The sequence below is a fragment of the Tiliqua scincoides genome, chromosome 1, assembly GCF_035046505.1.
Source record: "Tiliqua scincoides isolate rTilSci1 chromosome 1, rTilSci1.hap2, whole genome shotgun sequence".
In the NCBI taxonomy this organism is placed as follows: domain Eukaryota; kingdom Metazoa; phylum Chordata; class Lepidosauria; order Squamata; family Scincidae; genus Tiliqua; species Tiliqua scincoides.
The window spans coordinates 79,617,041-79,632,657 of NC_089821.1; the positions used below are offsets into that span (position 1 = coordinate 79,617,041).

At 42.8% G+C, this 15,617-nt stretch overlaps 1 protein-coding gene across 1 annotated transcript in view; it reads left to right on the plus strand.

Moving 5' to 3' along the window:
- The first annotated feature begins 7,226 nt into the window (after positions 1-7,226).
- The window catches only part of PDIA5 (protein disulfide isomerase family A member 5), a 188,806-nt gene continuing 180,415 nt past the window's right edge, over positions 7,227-15,617 (plus strand). Inside the window, exon 1 of the mRNA XM_066633209.1 lies at positions 7,227-7,334. Within this exon, the coding sequence (XP_066489306.1) occupies positions 7,311-7,334 (24 nt within the window). The 5' untranslated portion in view covers positions 7,227-7,310. The remainder of the gene's footprint in view (positions 7,335-15,617) is intronic.

Here is a 15,617-nt window from a genome sequence, read left to right on the forward strand (position 1 = left end):
AGGTACAGCCAAAAAACCAGTGGGGGAGGAGTAATGGTACATCACCACCCCCACCACCTGGGGTGTTGCCCTGCCCACTGCATGGGGGGTGAAGCGCTGGCATCCCGCATCAGGTGATGTGAACCCTAGTGAACCTACTGCCCTACCTTGAGAAGGCCTCCATGACTGCCCCCCAACTGCAGGATGCAGCACATACCCCACTGGCACAGCTATGCTAGTGCTGGAAAGTTGCCCTTTCTGGATTGTGCCCTTACTGTACTTAAAATTAAGGAAACACCCAGGGAGAAATTGTATATTATTATTGTAGCCTCGGACTTTGTTTCAGATGGAAATGAGAATTACATCCTTTAAAAATTACATCATAAAAAATTACAATGAAGAAATGTTTATGATGTAAAGATAATAAAAAACAGTGATGGACCTGGGGCAGAGGCAGGGGGAGCAAAAGCCCTAGTGCTAAACTCGTTGTGCCCCTGCTGCTTTCGCTCACCACCCTACTCTGCCTGCCTGTTCAAGCCGTTCCGCGGGTAGGTGAGGCCCTGCACAGCACTCAGCAGCAGGCGAAAAGCCTTCTGAGGCTTCTCCTGCAGTTTTAAGCAATACTTCTGGTTTTGTCAGGAAACTGGCAGTATTCTCAGAAGGCTCAGAAGGCCTTTCGCCTGCTGCTGAGCATCATGTGAGGCTCCGCGAGCCTCCGTGAGTAGCCTGGGGAGATGGGGGTGATGCGCTGTAGGAGGGGGTGGCATGTCAGGGGGCAGAGGGCATGTCATGGACCTGCCCCAGGGTGCAATGAGGGCAGATCCACTACTGTTTAAAAAAAAAAGACCTCTGCCAAACATTTGCAATATGGAATGAGGGTGCAGAAGGCTCAGGTGTGATCCTGCCAAAGAGAATGAGGGGTGCTTGATGTAAATGGTTGAGCCCTGGCTTACTTTTTTCTCAGGAGAAATGAAAATGTTAACTTTGGTTGCAGCTTGCCCTAGAGCCTGGTTGCTCTGGAGACTGAGTGCCCCATAGCCTGATTAAAACTTCTTCAGCCTTTGTCACTACATCATGTTGGACAGACTATAGGCAGGCACCAACACAGAGTGCATCAAGAGACTCCTCAGCATATCCAGTGTATGTGAACATTCTGCACACATCCCCTGTACTCCAATAACAAATGAATGCTTGGTCTAAGTACCAAACATTTTTTTTAATTTAATGCCATACATTTAGGTCATTTAAAAGTATATTTTAAAGGCAAATCCAAAATTAATATGTATGAGGAATATGCAGATTTGTTGTCCTTTCAAGCTAGTGCTTTCAGGGGAAATCACTATATATTATTTCAAAGGGACCACAACTAAATAAGGTCTGTTGGGCTGCTCCAACAAGAAGCTTTATTTCTAATTAAAATAGCACATTTGGGGCTACAGTAGGGATCAGAACTGTGGGGGAGCGAAATGCTAGTCTCTCTATCTCCCACTGTGGTTTCAACCAGTTTTGCCCCTGCCCTACACTGGAGCACTATTTAAATAGACAAAAACAACAACACTGGCCCACATTATGCTTAATGTGTAGTTTGGTCCTTGGGCTCAATTACATTGGAAATTAGGCAGTTGTGCCAAGGACTTCACTTGGTTTACACCCAAGGAGGCATGAGCAGAATTTCAGGTTTTGTTGCACCTCTTGCTGTCATGGTACTGAGGACAAACTACTGCTGAGTAAGACTGAAGGAAGAATCCCAGGTGAGGATAGAAAATGAGGCAGATGACTGAGGAAAATGTCTAAACAAACTGAAAGCAGAGCCCATGGGAAGGAAAAAATGATTAAAACCAAAAGGCCCTCACTCCGCCACAGGTAGTCTCTAGGCCACATTTATATACACATCCTTCCAACCATTTGGTGGGTATTTTCCTAGCCATTCTTATTAGACTATAACACAAACACACTATCAGAATTTGATTCCAAAACAAAGAGGAGAATTTCACTTATAATAAACTTCTCAGGTGTAATATGGGAGTGAAAGTAAAGGTAAACCATGCAGGCAGTCAAAACAGATCAAATACTAGTAAGGAGATGCTACCAGGACAAGCTATTAAACCGAAAGGCAATGCGTCAACATGAATTGATCCTGGGCTGCAATTCATCCAAGATGCCTTTTACATTGATTTGTTGAATGTCTTTGGGAAGTTGTTTTATCTCCACTTTCCAAGCTTCAAAAAGACTATAATAATAATTATTATATTCTATCTGAATAATCTCTAAAATCTTTGGATGAAAATTGCTGTGTATTATTACACTTGGAAGCTGTCAAAACATGATGTGATTTTGTTCCCTATAACAGATACAGGCTTCTTAAATTTAAATGTAAAGTAAATGCGCTGGTGTTGAAAGATTCTCATTCGGCCGCTTGCTCTCTTCCTGTCCTTTCACTCTTTCAGAGAGCATTTCTTCTTTTCACTCTGATAAAAGCCATCCTGCTGACCCAGCTTGGCAAAATTTTCATACTGAGGTTGCTTTTGCATTCTTTAAGAGCAGCAGCGACTGAGCTATAGAGCATCTGAAGGTGTAAGCGGGTTTTGACACAAAGGAATCAGAGAAGAGTTCTGATAATAATTGAAGGCTCAGAAATCCAAGTGAAACTGGAAGAATGCACCCAGACTGGGATAATAGTGCCTATGTAATCTGAATGGAAACCCATTCTAGAGTGACTGGGTGTTACCAGGTGATTCTATTTGCTGGCTTGGGTAAAAGTCATTTGAGAGGATGGTGGGAGATTTCTCTGGTTGCATTTCCAATATAATATCTTGGGCAGTGCTTAGAGGAAATGTGCATTATTTTAAATTGCCTTTGTATTTTCATTCAATGAGTAGCAGTTGCTGTGATCTGCTAGCTCTACTATCCAAACAAGGATTATGAAAGATAATTTGCTATCGGCACAGATGAGGTTGCATGGGGTTTTTTTTGCACTTAAGAAGCTGATCTTTTTAAGGATCATACTGTGAATGATGCCAATTTTCTTTGAGATGGTTCAGATGCTAGGTCTGGATGCATTTTACTTGTTGGAGACTAGCCAGCATCTCCATTTCCATTTGTGTGAAGGGGTGTAACATGTCAGCTGGGAACATATGAACCTCAGCTATGTAACCATTGTGATCTCTAGGTTTTCCAAAGTGCTAAGTTCAATGGGCGTTCTCTATTTATATGTTATTACATTTATATGAGCAGAGGTACCAATGTGATAGAACAGCTCAAAGTAACATGATGTTAGATTTCCAGGGATCCTGAGACTGGGTGCATCTTAAGAAATATTCCAGTTGGGGAGTAGCCAAAGGGTACATTATAAACTCATTTACTTTCATGGACATTAGAATTCCTAGCAAGACTTACTGACCAAGCCTGACAAAGAACTTGCCCTCTGCGTGCATATGATTTCGGAAATGTACCAATTAGTTATCTGGGATGCAATAATCACTCAAACATAATGATCAAAATGAAGGTTACTCACATTGATTTTGGACGAACTGCACTTCGTTTGTTTACTTCAACTTCTGCATGGCTTCCAATACACAATCAAGCCTTGGCATGAAGCCTTTTTTCAGTAGAACTGAAGTTTGTTCTGAATGTCTGAGCAATGCTATAGTGCTACATTTTAAAGTGCAGAAGCAATTTATGATGCCCGGAAAGCCACTCCTAAACCAAACCACATCTCATAGCCATGCCTCCAGTCACCAATTGATAGGTAACCCCATTTCTAATTAGGGCACACTGGCTGGCTCTCTTTCTTCTCCCTTTCCACTACTTTACTGTTAACTGGTGTGGTGTCATGACTGAGAGACTGAGCTGCCAATCTGCACTCTGCTATGAACTACGGGCCCAATCCTATCCAACTTTCTAGCACTGATGCAGCCACAATGCAACCCAGAGGTAAAAGAACAAACATTCCCTTACCTTGATGAGGCTTCTGTGACTGCCTCCCCACTGCAGGATGCAGCACATGCCTCATTGGCATGGCTGCGTTGGTGCTGGAAAGTAGGATAGGATTGCGCCCTCAGGCTACAATCTGTTACACACTTTCCTGGGAGTAAGTCCCACTGAACATAATGGGACTTACTTCTGGGTAGACATGGGATTTTGCTTTAGGTGATTTTAGGGTCTCAGGTGAGCTATTCCCATATGTATAGCAGAATAATGATAACTGCCTACCTTCCTGGGTTGTTGTAAGGACAATACCACCATGCATGTGAAGTACTTGCCTAAGGTTATCTAGTGAGCTCATAGCAGAAGCAATATTTAAATGGAGAAGAGCTGAGTCACAGTTCAGCCACGACACTACACCAACTCTCTATTAAATAGTAAGGTTGGGAGCCACTTGAGATATCAGAGGTTTGCTACCATTCTGGATAGACCAGTATTCTTCAGCCTGTGGATCATGATCTCAGTGGGGCTGCAAAGCCACATTTGGGAGGTTGCAGCAACCCTCCAAAGCCTGTGCAAGAGAGGGCTTGGCTCCAATCTAATAATGGTACTACCTTATCAAAACTGAGTACTTGATGTAATCCTGCACAGCTCTTCTTGCTGCCTTGCCATGAAGCTCCTAAGGCCAGCCCTGCTCAGAGTGCTACCTCACAGGGTTGCTGTGAATACACAAGAGGTAGGGGAAAATGGGGCAGGTGGGGGAGGGCAGTGGTAGGGGCAAGCAGATTGGGTCCCAGGATGGGGGATGAAATTGGCAGTGGATCCCCAGTCTCATACTTTAGTTATTTTTTTTTTTTGGGGGGGGGGGGGGTCCTGGCATGAAAAAGGTTGAAGACCAATGGGATAGGCTGTACTCAGAGTAATGGACCACTGGCCTGACAAACTGCAAGGCCAGTCTCTAAATCCCTTTGTTGAGGGGTATCTGTAGAATAGAATATACGTAAGAAATAGTGAGGTTTTATAGAACTTCAGTATGTTATGGGAATATGTGCGGTGCCAATCCTATGAGACTTTTGGGGGGTTGGCAGTGTCTGTTTTATGGCAGTTTGATCTCCATTCTTTATGTTTTTTATTTCACAGAACTTTGTAGGGTACCTGTTTCATAGGATTGTATGACAGGCCGTTTGTTCTGTGGGGCAATATAATAGTTAAAGTGGCTCATAAGTTTGTAAAAGGCATATAATATTTCATGTGTGATATAGGGAACTTTACAAAACACATTTGTAAGATTTTTTTATGGTTTTATGTATTATGTAAGGTTTTATGTATTTTATGGAGTTTATGGAGCTATAGACATGCAAGACCTCAACATTTGAGAAACACTCTGGAACAATCTGGTTCTTTTATCAGGTAAATTTAGTACAGAAAATGTCTACTGGAATATTTTATGCTTTACAGAAAAGTCTTTGTTAAAGGTGCGTGTGTGGATAGGATAAAACAATAGGGAAATGTACCTGGCAATCTATAGTTTTTATTTACAAAACATGGGGGTGTGTGTGAAATCCTCCCCCCTCCCCCATTGCACAGTATTAACAAAACTATTCCTAAACTCAACACCTATATTCTCTTCTGGCACAGAGGATATCAATTGCTAAACTTGTGGAACTCTCCCCTATGGAGAGAAAGGCTGGCTTTCTCCATTTTCAAATGGACTTGGAAGACTTGCTGTTTCAGAAGGCTATTTTATCTTGTTTTTGTGTCTTCTGGACAGTTGTTTTGCATTATCTGTTTGTGTGAATGTATTTTAAATTGTTCATTTTTGGGGTAAGCCAATTTGTTTTAATAATAATAAAAATACATGCAAGTAAATTCTGTAATTCCACTGTAATGGAATTCTTCCCTGCTGGAATTAAGATATATGCCCTCCATTATCAGTCTTCTGGCAGGAGCTGAAGACCTTTATTTTTTCAGTCTCTCATTTCTGTTAGTTGTCACTTTGTTATGGATCTTTTCCTTCTGCGTTTTGATGTGGGTGCCTGTTTCTGTTTTTAACTTACAATGTTGTTGTTATTAACAGTATTTATATACCACTTTTCAATTAAAAGTTCACAAAGCAGTTTACAGAGAAAAATCAAATGACTAATGGTTCCTTGTCCCAAAAGGGCTCACAATCTAACAAGAAGCAAAAGAACACCAGTAGACAGCCACTAGAAAAGACACTGCTGGGGTGAGGTGGGCCAGTTACTCTTCCCCTGCTAAAAGGAGGAGCACCCACTTAAAAAAGTACCTCTTACCCAGTTAGCAGGAGTTATGTTTATATTTAAATTGCCGACTGTCATGTTTTCTGCGCACCTCTGACATATTATTCTGATGGTTTTATGGTGGCCGCTTTTGCAGTGTTTCTCAAACTGTGGGTCGGGACCCACTAGGTGCGTCATGAGCCAATTTTGGGTGGGTCCCCGTTCATTTCAATATTTTACCATTAATACAGTAGACTTCATGCCACCATGGTATGTGACTGCATTTGAAGAAATGTTACAGATCCGTAGCTTCAACAGGCTACTATTTATATGCTTTTAACCATGATAGTCAATGGAACTTACTCCTGGGTAAGTGGGTAGGATTGCAGCCTAGGATTGTCAAAAAATTGTTTCCTGCTTGATGACGTCACTTCTGGTCATGACATCGCTTCCGGTGGGTCCTGACAGATTGTCATACTAAAAAGTGGGTCTCGGTGCTAAAAGTTTGAGAATCACTTATTATATTTTCATTGAATATATTTCATTATATTTTACTTGTGTATATTTTATTTGTGCATATTTGTGCATATTTTATTATATTTAGGGCACAATCCTAACCAGGTCTACTCAGAAGTAAGTCCTATTGTGTTCAATGGGACTTACTCCCGGAAAGTGAGGTTAGGATTGCAGCCTATATGTTGTAAACTACCCTGAGCCCAGTGTTGGGAGGAGGACATTCATATTTTGAATGAATGACAATCCCTTGACATAAGATTTGAACCACTGATTTCCAATCTCACACCCCTACTGTGGATCCAGCCTCCTCTTCTATGGAGTACTCTGTCCTACAGCTGCAAGTGGGTCACTCAGACCACAGTGTGCCAGGGCTTTCTTTTTCCCTGTCCTCTTAGCCCTAGTGGCACCGCAGGCTGCTCACACCGGAGGAGACTACAACCCCCAGCATGCCACTCGCAGTGCTCTACTCAGCTTCAGTGTGGCAGGATTTTCCCCATGGATTGCGCATGCCTAGCCAGACGTGGCAACAGTAGCAGCAGCAGCAGCGGGAGAGGCAGAGCAGCAGCGCGTTCTTTCAGCACGAGCGGGAGCGGAGTAGGAGCTGGCTGGGCTCTGGCTGGGCGCAGCACCAAGTGCTTTGCAGGAGGGAGAATGTGGCTGCCCCTGGTCCTCTTGGTGAGTGGCTGGGGAGCGGTCCCTCTTTAGGGGGCGCTTCCCGGAGGACGGGGCAGGGGGCGAGTTGTCCTGGGGCGCTGGGCTGGGCTGGGCTGGGCTGTCAAGTCAGAGAGTGGCAGCGGCAGGCGCAACTTGCTGCTTGGCAAGCGCGCTGGCAGCAGCCGAAGTGAAACTTCTTTGGCCTTGGGAGGGAGGGAGGAGATGCTGCTTGCAGAGGCTGCTGCTGCTGCCGCCTTGGAGCTTGCTGGACTCTGGAGCCGGCCTGTGGGCTGCGGAAAGCCGGCTTGCTGGGGAAAGCCTTCCTGCTCCGAGGCAGAGTTGCAGATGCATTTAGAGCCTATGCGTGTCAGAAGTAAGTCCCATTATAGCCAGTGGGGCTTACTCCCAGGAAAGTGTGGCTAGGATGGCAGCCTTAAGGCACACTCCTATGCATGTCTATTCAGAAGTCCCATTATAGCCAGTGGGGCTTACTCCAGGTAAGTGTGGATTGGATCAGTGCAGCCTTAAACCCCTCTGTGCCCAGTGAGCATGGGGGTCCTCCTGCTGCCTCCCTCTCAGCAATTATGTGCTCCAGTCAATTCTCTGGCTGGCTGCACACGTCGCACCGCTGATTCTCCTGGATAGTTACACAATGTATTATTCTCCAGAGTGGTGCGGTTACATTCTTTCCTTGTCCCTCAATACATGGAAGGCATCCTCCACTCTGGTGGAGGTGGGGATGGGGGAGAGAGGAAAACGTGGTCACAAACTCTGTGATAAAAGTTGAGTTGCTTACCTCTGGGCTAAATGTTGTTCATGATGTGTTGGTTATATTTCCCCTACCCTCAGCTTATTAGTTTTTTTAAAGATTCTCAAAATCTGTGTCACCATAATGTAGTCAAATTGCCACCACTGATTGCATTGCATATTATTCTAATAAGCAGTGTTCCATGATGCTGCAGGGAAAATGGGGAAAAAATATTGAAACTGGGTACTTCAAACATGCTTTAAAAAAAAGGGCTAAACTTTTGAGTGAAATAAGCACCGTCTTTGCAACATGTTTACTCAGAAGTCTCACTGAGTTCAGTTGCACTTATTCTGATAAACACACAAGAATGAAGGCTTGTTTTTTGTAAGTCTTTTATTCTTGTAGGGAGAGAGGATGTCTGTCTCTGTGTGTCTGTGTAGCCTGTTCTGTAAAAATATTTCCCCTTAAGAGATGGAGTGAAGAAAAGGATGGATGGTTGACATTTGAGGCTCACATGGATGCTTGGAGTCCCCTGACTTTGCTAGCAATGCAACGCACTTTGCATTGATGGCTTTCCACTTCCCTTCTTTCTCTTTTTGCTACCTCTGTTTTCACAACAGGAAGATTTTGCTGTGTGTGTGTTTGTGTGTTTTCCATTTCCGTTGAAATTTTGTAGACGTTTTCATGCCCTTTCTCTGCTCTGAAATGCTTACCATTATACCATCAATTAAAACCAAACATTCCTTTTCATTTTTAATTTGACATTATTTCAGATGTGGTATTTATTAGCTTATTTTTTTTTGTCCCTTTGCAGTGAACAGTGAATTCAGGCTTTGTTTTTTGCCAAATTCAGTCTGTAGTTTTTTTTAAATAGAACATCTTATTGGGTGATGGTATTAAAATCATAAGTAGCTCCAGTGAGAATTCTTCCCCAATTCCTTAGAGATTTCTGCATGCATCGTTGCACAATAGATTTGCCACTCTGAGCTTTAATTGGAGGTGTTGGAAAAACGAGGAAGTCATGAAGTTCTGGGCACTGAGTGGAAAAGCTGTATGACAGCACATCCAGAAATATCGAGGTATAACATAATTTAAATGCAAAGAGTACCGCAAACTGTTTGGTAATGCTAGCTGTTAAAGTGGAGCCTTTTCTTTTCATGGTGGAGAAAAAGCTTTTAAAACTCTCTCTTAATTGATTCTTTAAAGAGCTTAACATGAATAAGTCAGAAGGTTGTTTAACATGACTATTTTCGTGATTTCTTCTCCTTCACTCAACTGTATGGAATTAGACTTCCTTCAGTCCCTTGGTAAATAATCATAACCTAGCTAACCTCTTAATTTTATGACATATGCACAGTCAATCAGAAATGCACCTCTGTAATGAAGTGACATGTTAGCAGCAATTTGCCCACTGCTTTGCTTTACCCACAGCAAGCAGACTGATCATGGTTGTAATGTTGCAGTTTGGCCCTGCTGACCCCCTTCATGTAATACTTGAGTCAGAACTGCCACACAGAACTTGCCATTTCTGAAAAAGAGAGTTGTTTGGCTAATCACCACTTCATTTTTGCCTCTAGTACAGGCCTCCTGTCTGTTGGCTTGGAAGGAAAAATAAAACCCAAGAAAAAACCCCATGATGCTCTTAATGTATGCAGCCAGCTATACGGTGCCAACACACTCTGTCTCTGAAGCAGAAAGGCACCTAATATCTGCACTGAGTCTATCAAAGTCATCATACAATCTGATTCTGAAAACCACTTAATGGAAATTGTCGTTTTCACAAATGGTGGATGGAGGTGGCAAGCCTTAGCCTGAACTGTATCACTTCAGACCACAGGTGGGAACCCATATGACAGAATATTCCCCCATGAAAATAGAGTCCTACACACAAGAAACTAGCATATTAAGGAAAAGGGTAACCTTTCCGTGACTCCTAGTATTCTATGTGCAGGGATTTGTTGTGTAAATGTCAGTCCATGCACAGGTTTATTGTCTCATCTGCTATTTTGTAAGAACATTGAGGCAAGAGACTGGAAGAGACTGGTGCTACTTCCAGTGTGCCTTCGTTTATATATTGTAAGGGCCCTCTCCCCTCCAACTTTCCAGCACTGATGCAGCCAACAGGGTGTGTGCTGCATTCTGTGGTGGAGAGGCACTCACAGAAGCCTCCTCAAGGTAAGGGAAGATTTGTTCCCTTACCTTGGGGCTGTGTTGTGGTTGCATTGGATCTGGAAAGTTGGATTGGATTCAGCCCTAAGACTTCTGTGCAGTTGTCAGTAGGAAAAGTTATGTGGGTGTTTTCTGCTGGAGGTGTGCTTTTGTAACTTTCATAGTTTTCTAAAAAGTCTTCAGTGAAAATTAATAGTATGTTAATTATTTCCTTGTGATATTTAACAACACCCTGAGAAAAGTGTGATTTGCTCACATGTTTTAGTGGAGCTGGTGTTAGAGCTGCCCTAGATAGATGCAGGAATCGAAACATTATGTAGGAGATATTGGAAAAATTGGTGGGGTGGATGTTGTTTCTGCTTCAGTATTCCTGTTCAGTTTGCCTCCTGACCTCTTTAATGGTGTTATTGTCCCTGAATCTCCATGAGCATCCCACCTGCTGCTGCCTGAGTTTTCTCTTTCTTACTGTGTATAAAGACTTATTTTCCGGAGGTTGGATGTTCAGTGGTAGCTTTCAAGGTGGCATAATGTACAGACTATCTATCCTGCTTGAGTAGTGGCAGAGTTGACCATAAGACCTTATTTTAAAAGGAAATACACATCAGTTTTGTATGTCTGAATCTGTTGTTACTGAACTGGATTTTTAATTTTTGTTTTGCTTGTTCCTGTAGCATATGGCATGCTTTAAAAAAAAAGATATTTGGTTAAGCCTCTTTAATAGCAGGTATTTAATAGCAGGTATTTATATACCGCCTTTCTTGGTCTTTATTCAAGACTTTAAATGGTTTTGTCTACAGGTGTCTGTATTACAGTACCGGTTGGATACTCCAGTTTTCAATTTTGGGCATGCTTTCCTCTGCATTTTGGGTCAATTTGTGATGCTTTTTTGGGGGGGGGGGAGGAGTATAAGCATGAACATGGATGATCCCAACACAGTCTTAGGGGGATTTAGTTATTCTGACCTGTTAGTGCCTTCCAGCAATGACTGGCACAAAAAATGAGGAATAAAGTGAAGCTCTGTGATGTTTAATGGAGCTGTGCTGCCTTCAGATAAAGGGCATTCACTATCTTTTGTGGGACTTAGATGTTCTGCAATAATGGCTATCCTACTGCCATTCATGCAGTTCTGTAAGCCTGAGTTTTAAATGCCTGCCAGGCTTTACAGTTTTAAAAGATTGTGCTGTATTTTGAAAGAAGGTGAATCAATATCCTATCCCAACACTAATATTTGTAATGGATCCTTCTTGAAATGAAACATCTTTTTAACCTTTCCCACTATGGCCTTTTGTATTTAGGACTTATGTTGGATCTGTTCTTATGTCTATGATTTTTGTTGCCTTTCTCCAAACCTTTTTATTGCAGTCAACCTCTTTCTGAAATGGAGTGAATATACTACTCTTAAATGAAATTATGATGCTGTTGCAGTTTGGTCATATTATTCCCAAGCATCCTGGCCCTGCCTGTGTTTTCTTTGCTCTCTGTATGAACATGTTGATTCATTTCATTTCCTCCCAGCAGTACATGTTGTTGTTATTGTTCAGTCGTTAAGTTGTGTCCGACTCTTCATGACCCCATGGACCACAGCACGCCAGGCCCCCCTGTCTACCACTAACTTCCGAAGTTTGTCCTAATTCACGTTCATTGCCTCCATGACACTATTTAACCATCTCATCCTCTGCCTTCCCCTTCTTCTTTTGCCTTCCATTTTTCCTGGCATCAGGGTCCTTTCTAAAGAGTCCTCCCTTCTCATGAGATGACCAAAGCTTCAGCTTCAGTATCTGTCCTTCCAATGAACAGTGAGGGTAGATTTCCTGTAGGATTGACTGATTTGATCTCCTTGCAGTCCAGGGGACTCTCAGAAGTCTTCTCCAACACCATAATTCGAAAGCATCTATTCTTTGGCGCTCAGCCCTCTTTATGGTCCAGCTCTCGCAGCCATATATTACTACTGAGAAAACCACAGCTTGGACTATAAGAACGTCTGCTGATAAGGTGATGTCTCGGCTTTTCATTAAGTTGTCTACTCTTACCTTTGCTTTCCTCCCAAGAAGCAAGCATCTTTTAATTTCATGGCTGCAATCTCCATCTGCAGTGATCTTGTATGCAGTACATACTATAAAGGATTTCTTCTTATTTGTATTATTTTTGACTTGGAGAGGTGCATGGATGTATAGCTGCTGGGGATGTGGCCAGCAGGTGCAGTTCCACATGTGTGCAGACTGGGGGGAATGAGTGAATATGGGTTGTAATGTTAAGTGTGTGTAACTGTTCTGAAAGGATTGATTGTTAAAGTTTCAGTTTAGAAGTCTATCTGGAAGGTGTCTTCCCATCCCTTTCAAAAACCTTTTTTGTGACTTTGGAAAATGGGTCATGTTTTCAAAAGTAGTTTTACTTTGGCAAGAAGAACAGTTTCATCACTTGTACTAGTGTGTTTAAAGGGATGATCTGCAATGAGACAACTACTTAAAACACAATCAGATACATATTCACTCAGAAATAAGTCCCATTCTTCAGTGGGCTTGCTCTTAGGCAAGAGTATATAGTAGTTTGCCGCTTCATATAGTAATTGCCACTTCATTTACATGTGAGAGTTTCTCCTCTATCATTTCATGCTTTTGTTGGTATGGTTTTCATTTTGTGGAGCTCTTGGTGGCAGTTTTGTGCACAGCTGTTTGGAGCAGGTATTCCAGTTAAGAGGGTGTGCCATACTGTGTTCCTGGCTTGAAGTAAGGACAGTGGGAGATAAAGAGTGGAATCCTGTCTTAAGATTGTTGGACAAAGTTTTCAAGTGCTTCCTACTGCAGGCAAAATTGTCTTCAGGCAAAATTGTCTCACCCTCTGCGCTGCAGAAAGTACAGAATCTGAATTTTCTAGAGTCTGCGATACTTATAGCTCTCAGGGACTTGCATTAATACTGTATTTTCTCAACTCGCTTTGGAGTCAGACCTTGAAGTTGTCTCAGACTGGACATGCAAAACTGCAGGCTGCCTTCTGCCAATAGAGCCCCCAGCTATTTGTCCAGTGTAGCAAACAAAATGAAGATTTGAAAAGAAACAAAACAAAGCACAGCCTTCTGATTCTTCAGGTTTTTTTCCTTCAGAAATGGAACGTACGGAAGCAGGGCGCAATAGTTATATATTTGTCAGGAAAGGAGCTTTGTTTAGATGTTTATTCGGAGGTTTTGTGTTTTTGGTCACAGAAATCCTGTTTTAAAAACAATAGGTCCTGGCTGTTGCAAAAGAGATTGATGTGAATTTCTTGAAAATCTTCTTATCTTAATTGAAGGTAGAACCTAGAATTGAAGGTAATTTTGGTAAATAGAACCTGGAAGTCCTACTGTGTCTGCCATGATGGCTTATATTTAGAGAAAATGCTTCAGTACAGAAGAATTTGGCAAGATAGCTCTGGAGTATCTTTCAATACATAGTCTTTCCTCTCTTGCATTCCCTTCTCCAGGAGACTCTAAATTATATATAATCCCTACATGGCTAATTGCAGAGTGACACCCCCCCCCCAGACTCATTTTCTGAGCAAGTGCAACCGGCCTTGTACCGAGTCAGGCCTTTGGTCCATCTAGCTCAGTGTTGTCGACACTGGCTAGCAGTGGTTCTCCAGGCGTCCAGATGGAGATCTTCCTCTGCCCTACCTGGAGATGCCAGTGTTTGAACTGGCAATTTTCTAAATTGATTTTACTTTGCTGCTGACTGTCTGGAGGTGGGGGCTGAGGCAAAGAAGTGGATTTTTCCTTAGTTTTCTAGGCTAACCGCTAAAGATACACAGACAGAGAAGCAAGTGTGGAAACGCCACAATGACACACTACAGATCACACCATCTCTGCCTTTGCCTTGTGAACGTATAGAAGCAACTGAGTGCCAGGGCAGAGGAAAAATGGCTCAGCACAGTGAGAAGGAAGGAACTGATATCCACTTAAAAGAAAAGAAAAACAACAGCAACAGTGACCTCAGGAGGCAAGGCACCATACTTAGACCAACAAAATCCCTTTCCTGTGTGACAGAATGAAGCCACACCATCTTTTGAGGTGTAATGAAGCCACCGCGTTTGTTTTTAATGGTGACCAGCTGATGGGTTCTGAGCTGTCAGTAACAGATCAGGATTGAGATTTTACAGTGGTGGTGGGCAGCTCAATGAAAGTATTTTCCCATTGTGTGGCAATTGCGAAGAAAGCCAGTTCCATGCTTGGGATCATTAAAAAGGGATTGAGAATAAAATGGCTAATATTATTATGCCATTGGACAAATTGATAAGGTTGCTATATGTCTCCTGGTTGAGTGGGGGGAGAAGGGTTCAGACTTTACCCCATGGGAAATTGGCACGTTAGCGGGTGCACCCTCTTGTTGGGTGGCCACCATTGGATTCCTTCCCTCGGACCCTGGATCCCAAGGTTGCTTCAAAAGCAGGGAGGGGATTATACCACCCTCTCCCCTCCACTGCCTTATGGAAATCTTCTTGGCAGGTGGGACTGCATAGCTCAGGTTGAGATCACTGCTATGGCCCAGCCTTCATCCTTGATGCCCTGTCACAGTTTGTAGTCCCCAGTGTCCTCCTCCCTTTCTGGTCTAGCCCCTTTAAGCCCAGGTGCAACCCCTGATTGAGCCTCAGTGTTCTTTCCTTTGCTCATGTCTCCTTGCCCTCCTTCCTCCCCCCTTGGATGCTCTCGAAGTGCTGAATCAGTGGCCACAGCTGAAGTCAAGTGTGGTGTCAGGGAGCCTGCTGGTTTTTTCAGTCTGTGGAGCTGGCATGTTTGAAATGTGTCAGTGCGATCCCATCTAGTGGATTCAACATATGCATGCCCATTTTGATGTGGTGGCTGATGTCTACCTATAACCTGTCCGCATTCTGACAACTGCTACGGAAAACAGGCCTGTGATTGGGAAAGGTAGTGACTGTTGAGGTTCAAGTCAGAAAAACTAAATAAATGGAAGAGGGGAAGGTTCTTGCTTGAACGAACCCCAAGGTCTTCATTATTACAGTTGAAAGACGTTTTGTCTTAAACCTGTGCATACCAGTGAGTCTCATTGATTGAAACTTAATTCCAGTCGGGGCACAGTCCTGATTGGTTTGTTATAATAAAGGAGTTTCGATATGCACAGGATGTATGAACACATTTTCTCCAAAAATACATAGAAAACAACTGTGGTTAGGGGACTCTTAAAGCATACTCTGAATCAAGAATTATGTTTGAAGTTTGGGTTAAAAATACATTAATAATCAGTGTATCTGTTAAACACACTAAGCAATTAATGTTTTCCGTGCTGGTGATTATTAGCTTGGTGAACCAATGAATTGTGTAAGACAAATGCTGTGATAATAGTCTGATTAAATCTTTTGTTGTAGGCTTCCCTAGAAGTCTCTGCTGGTAAAACCAC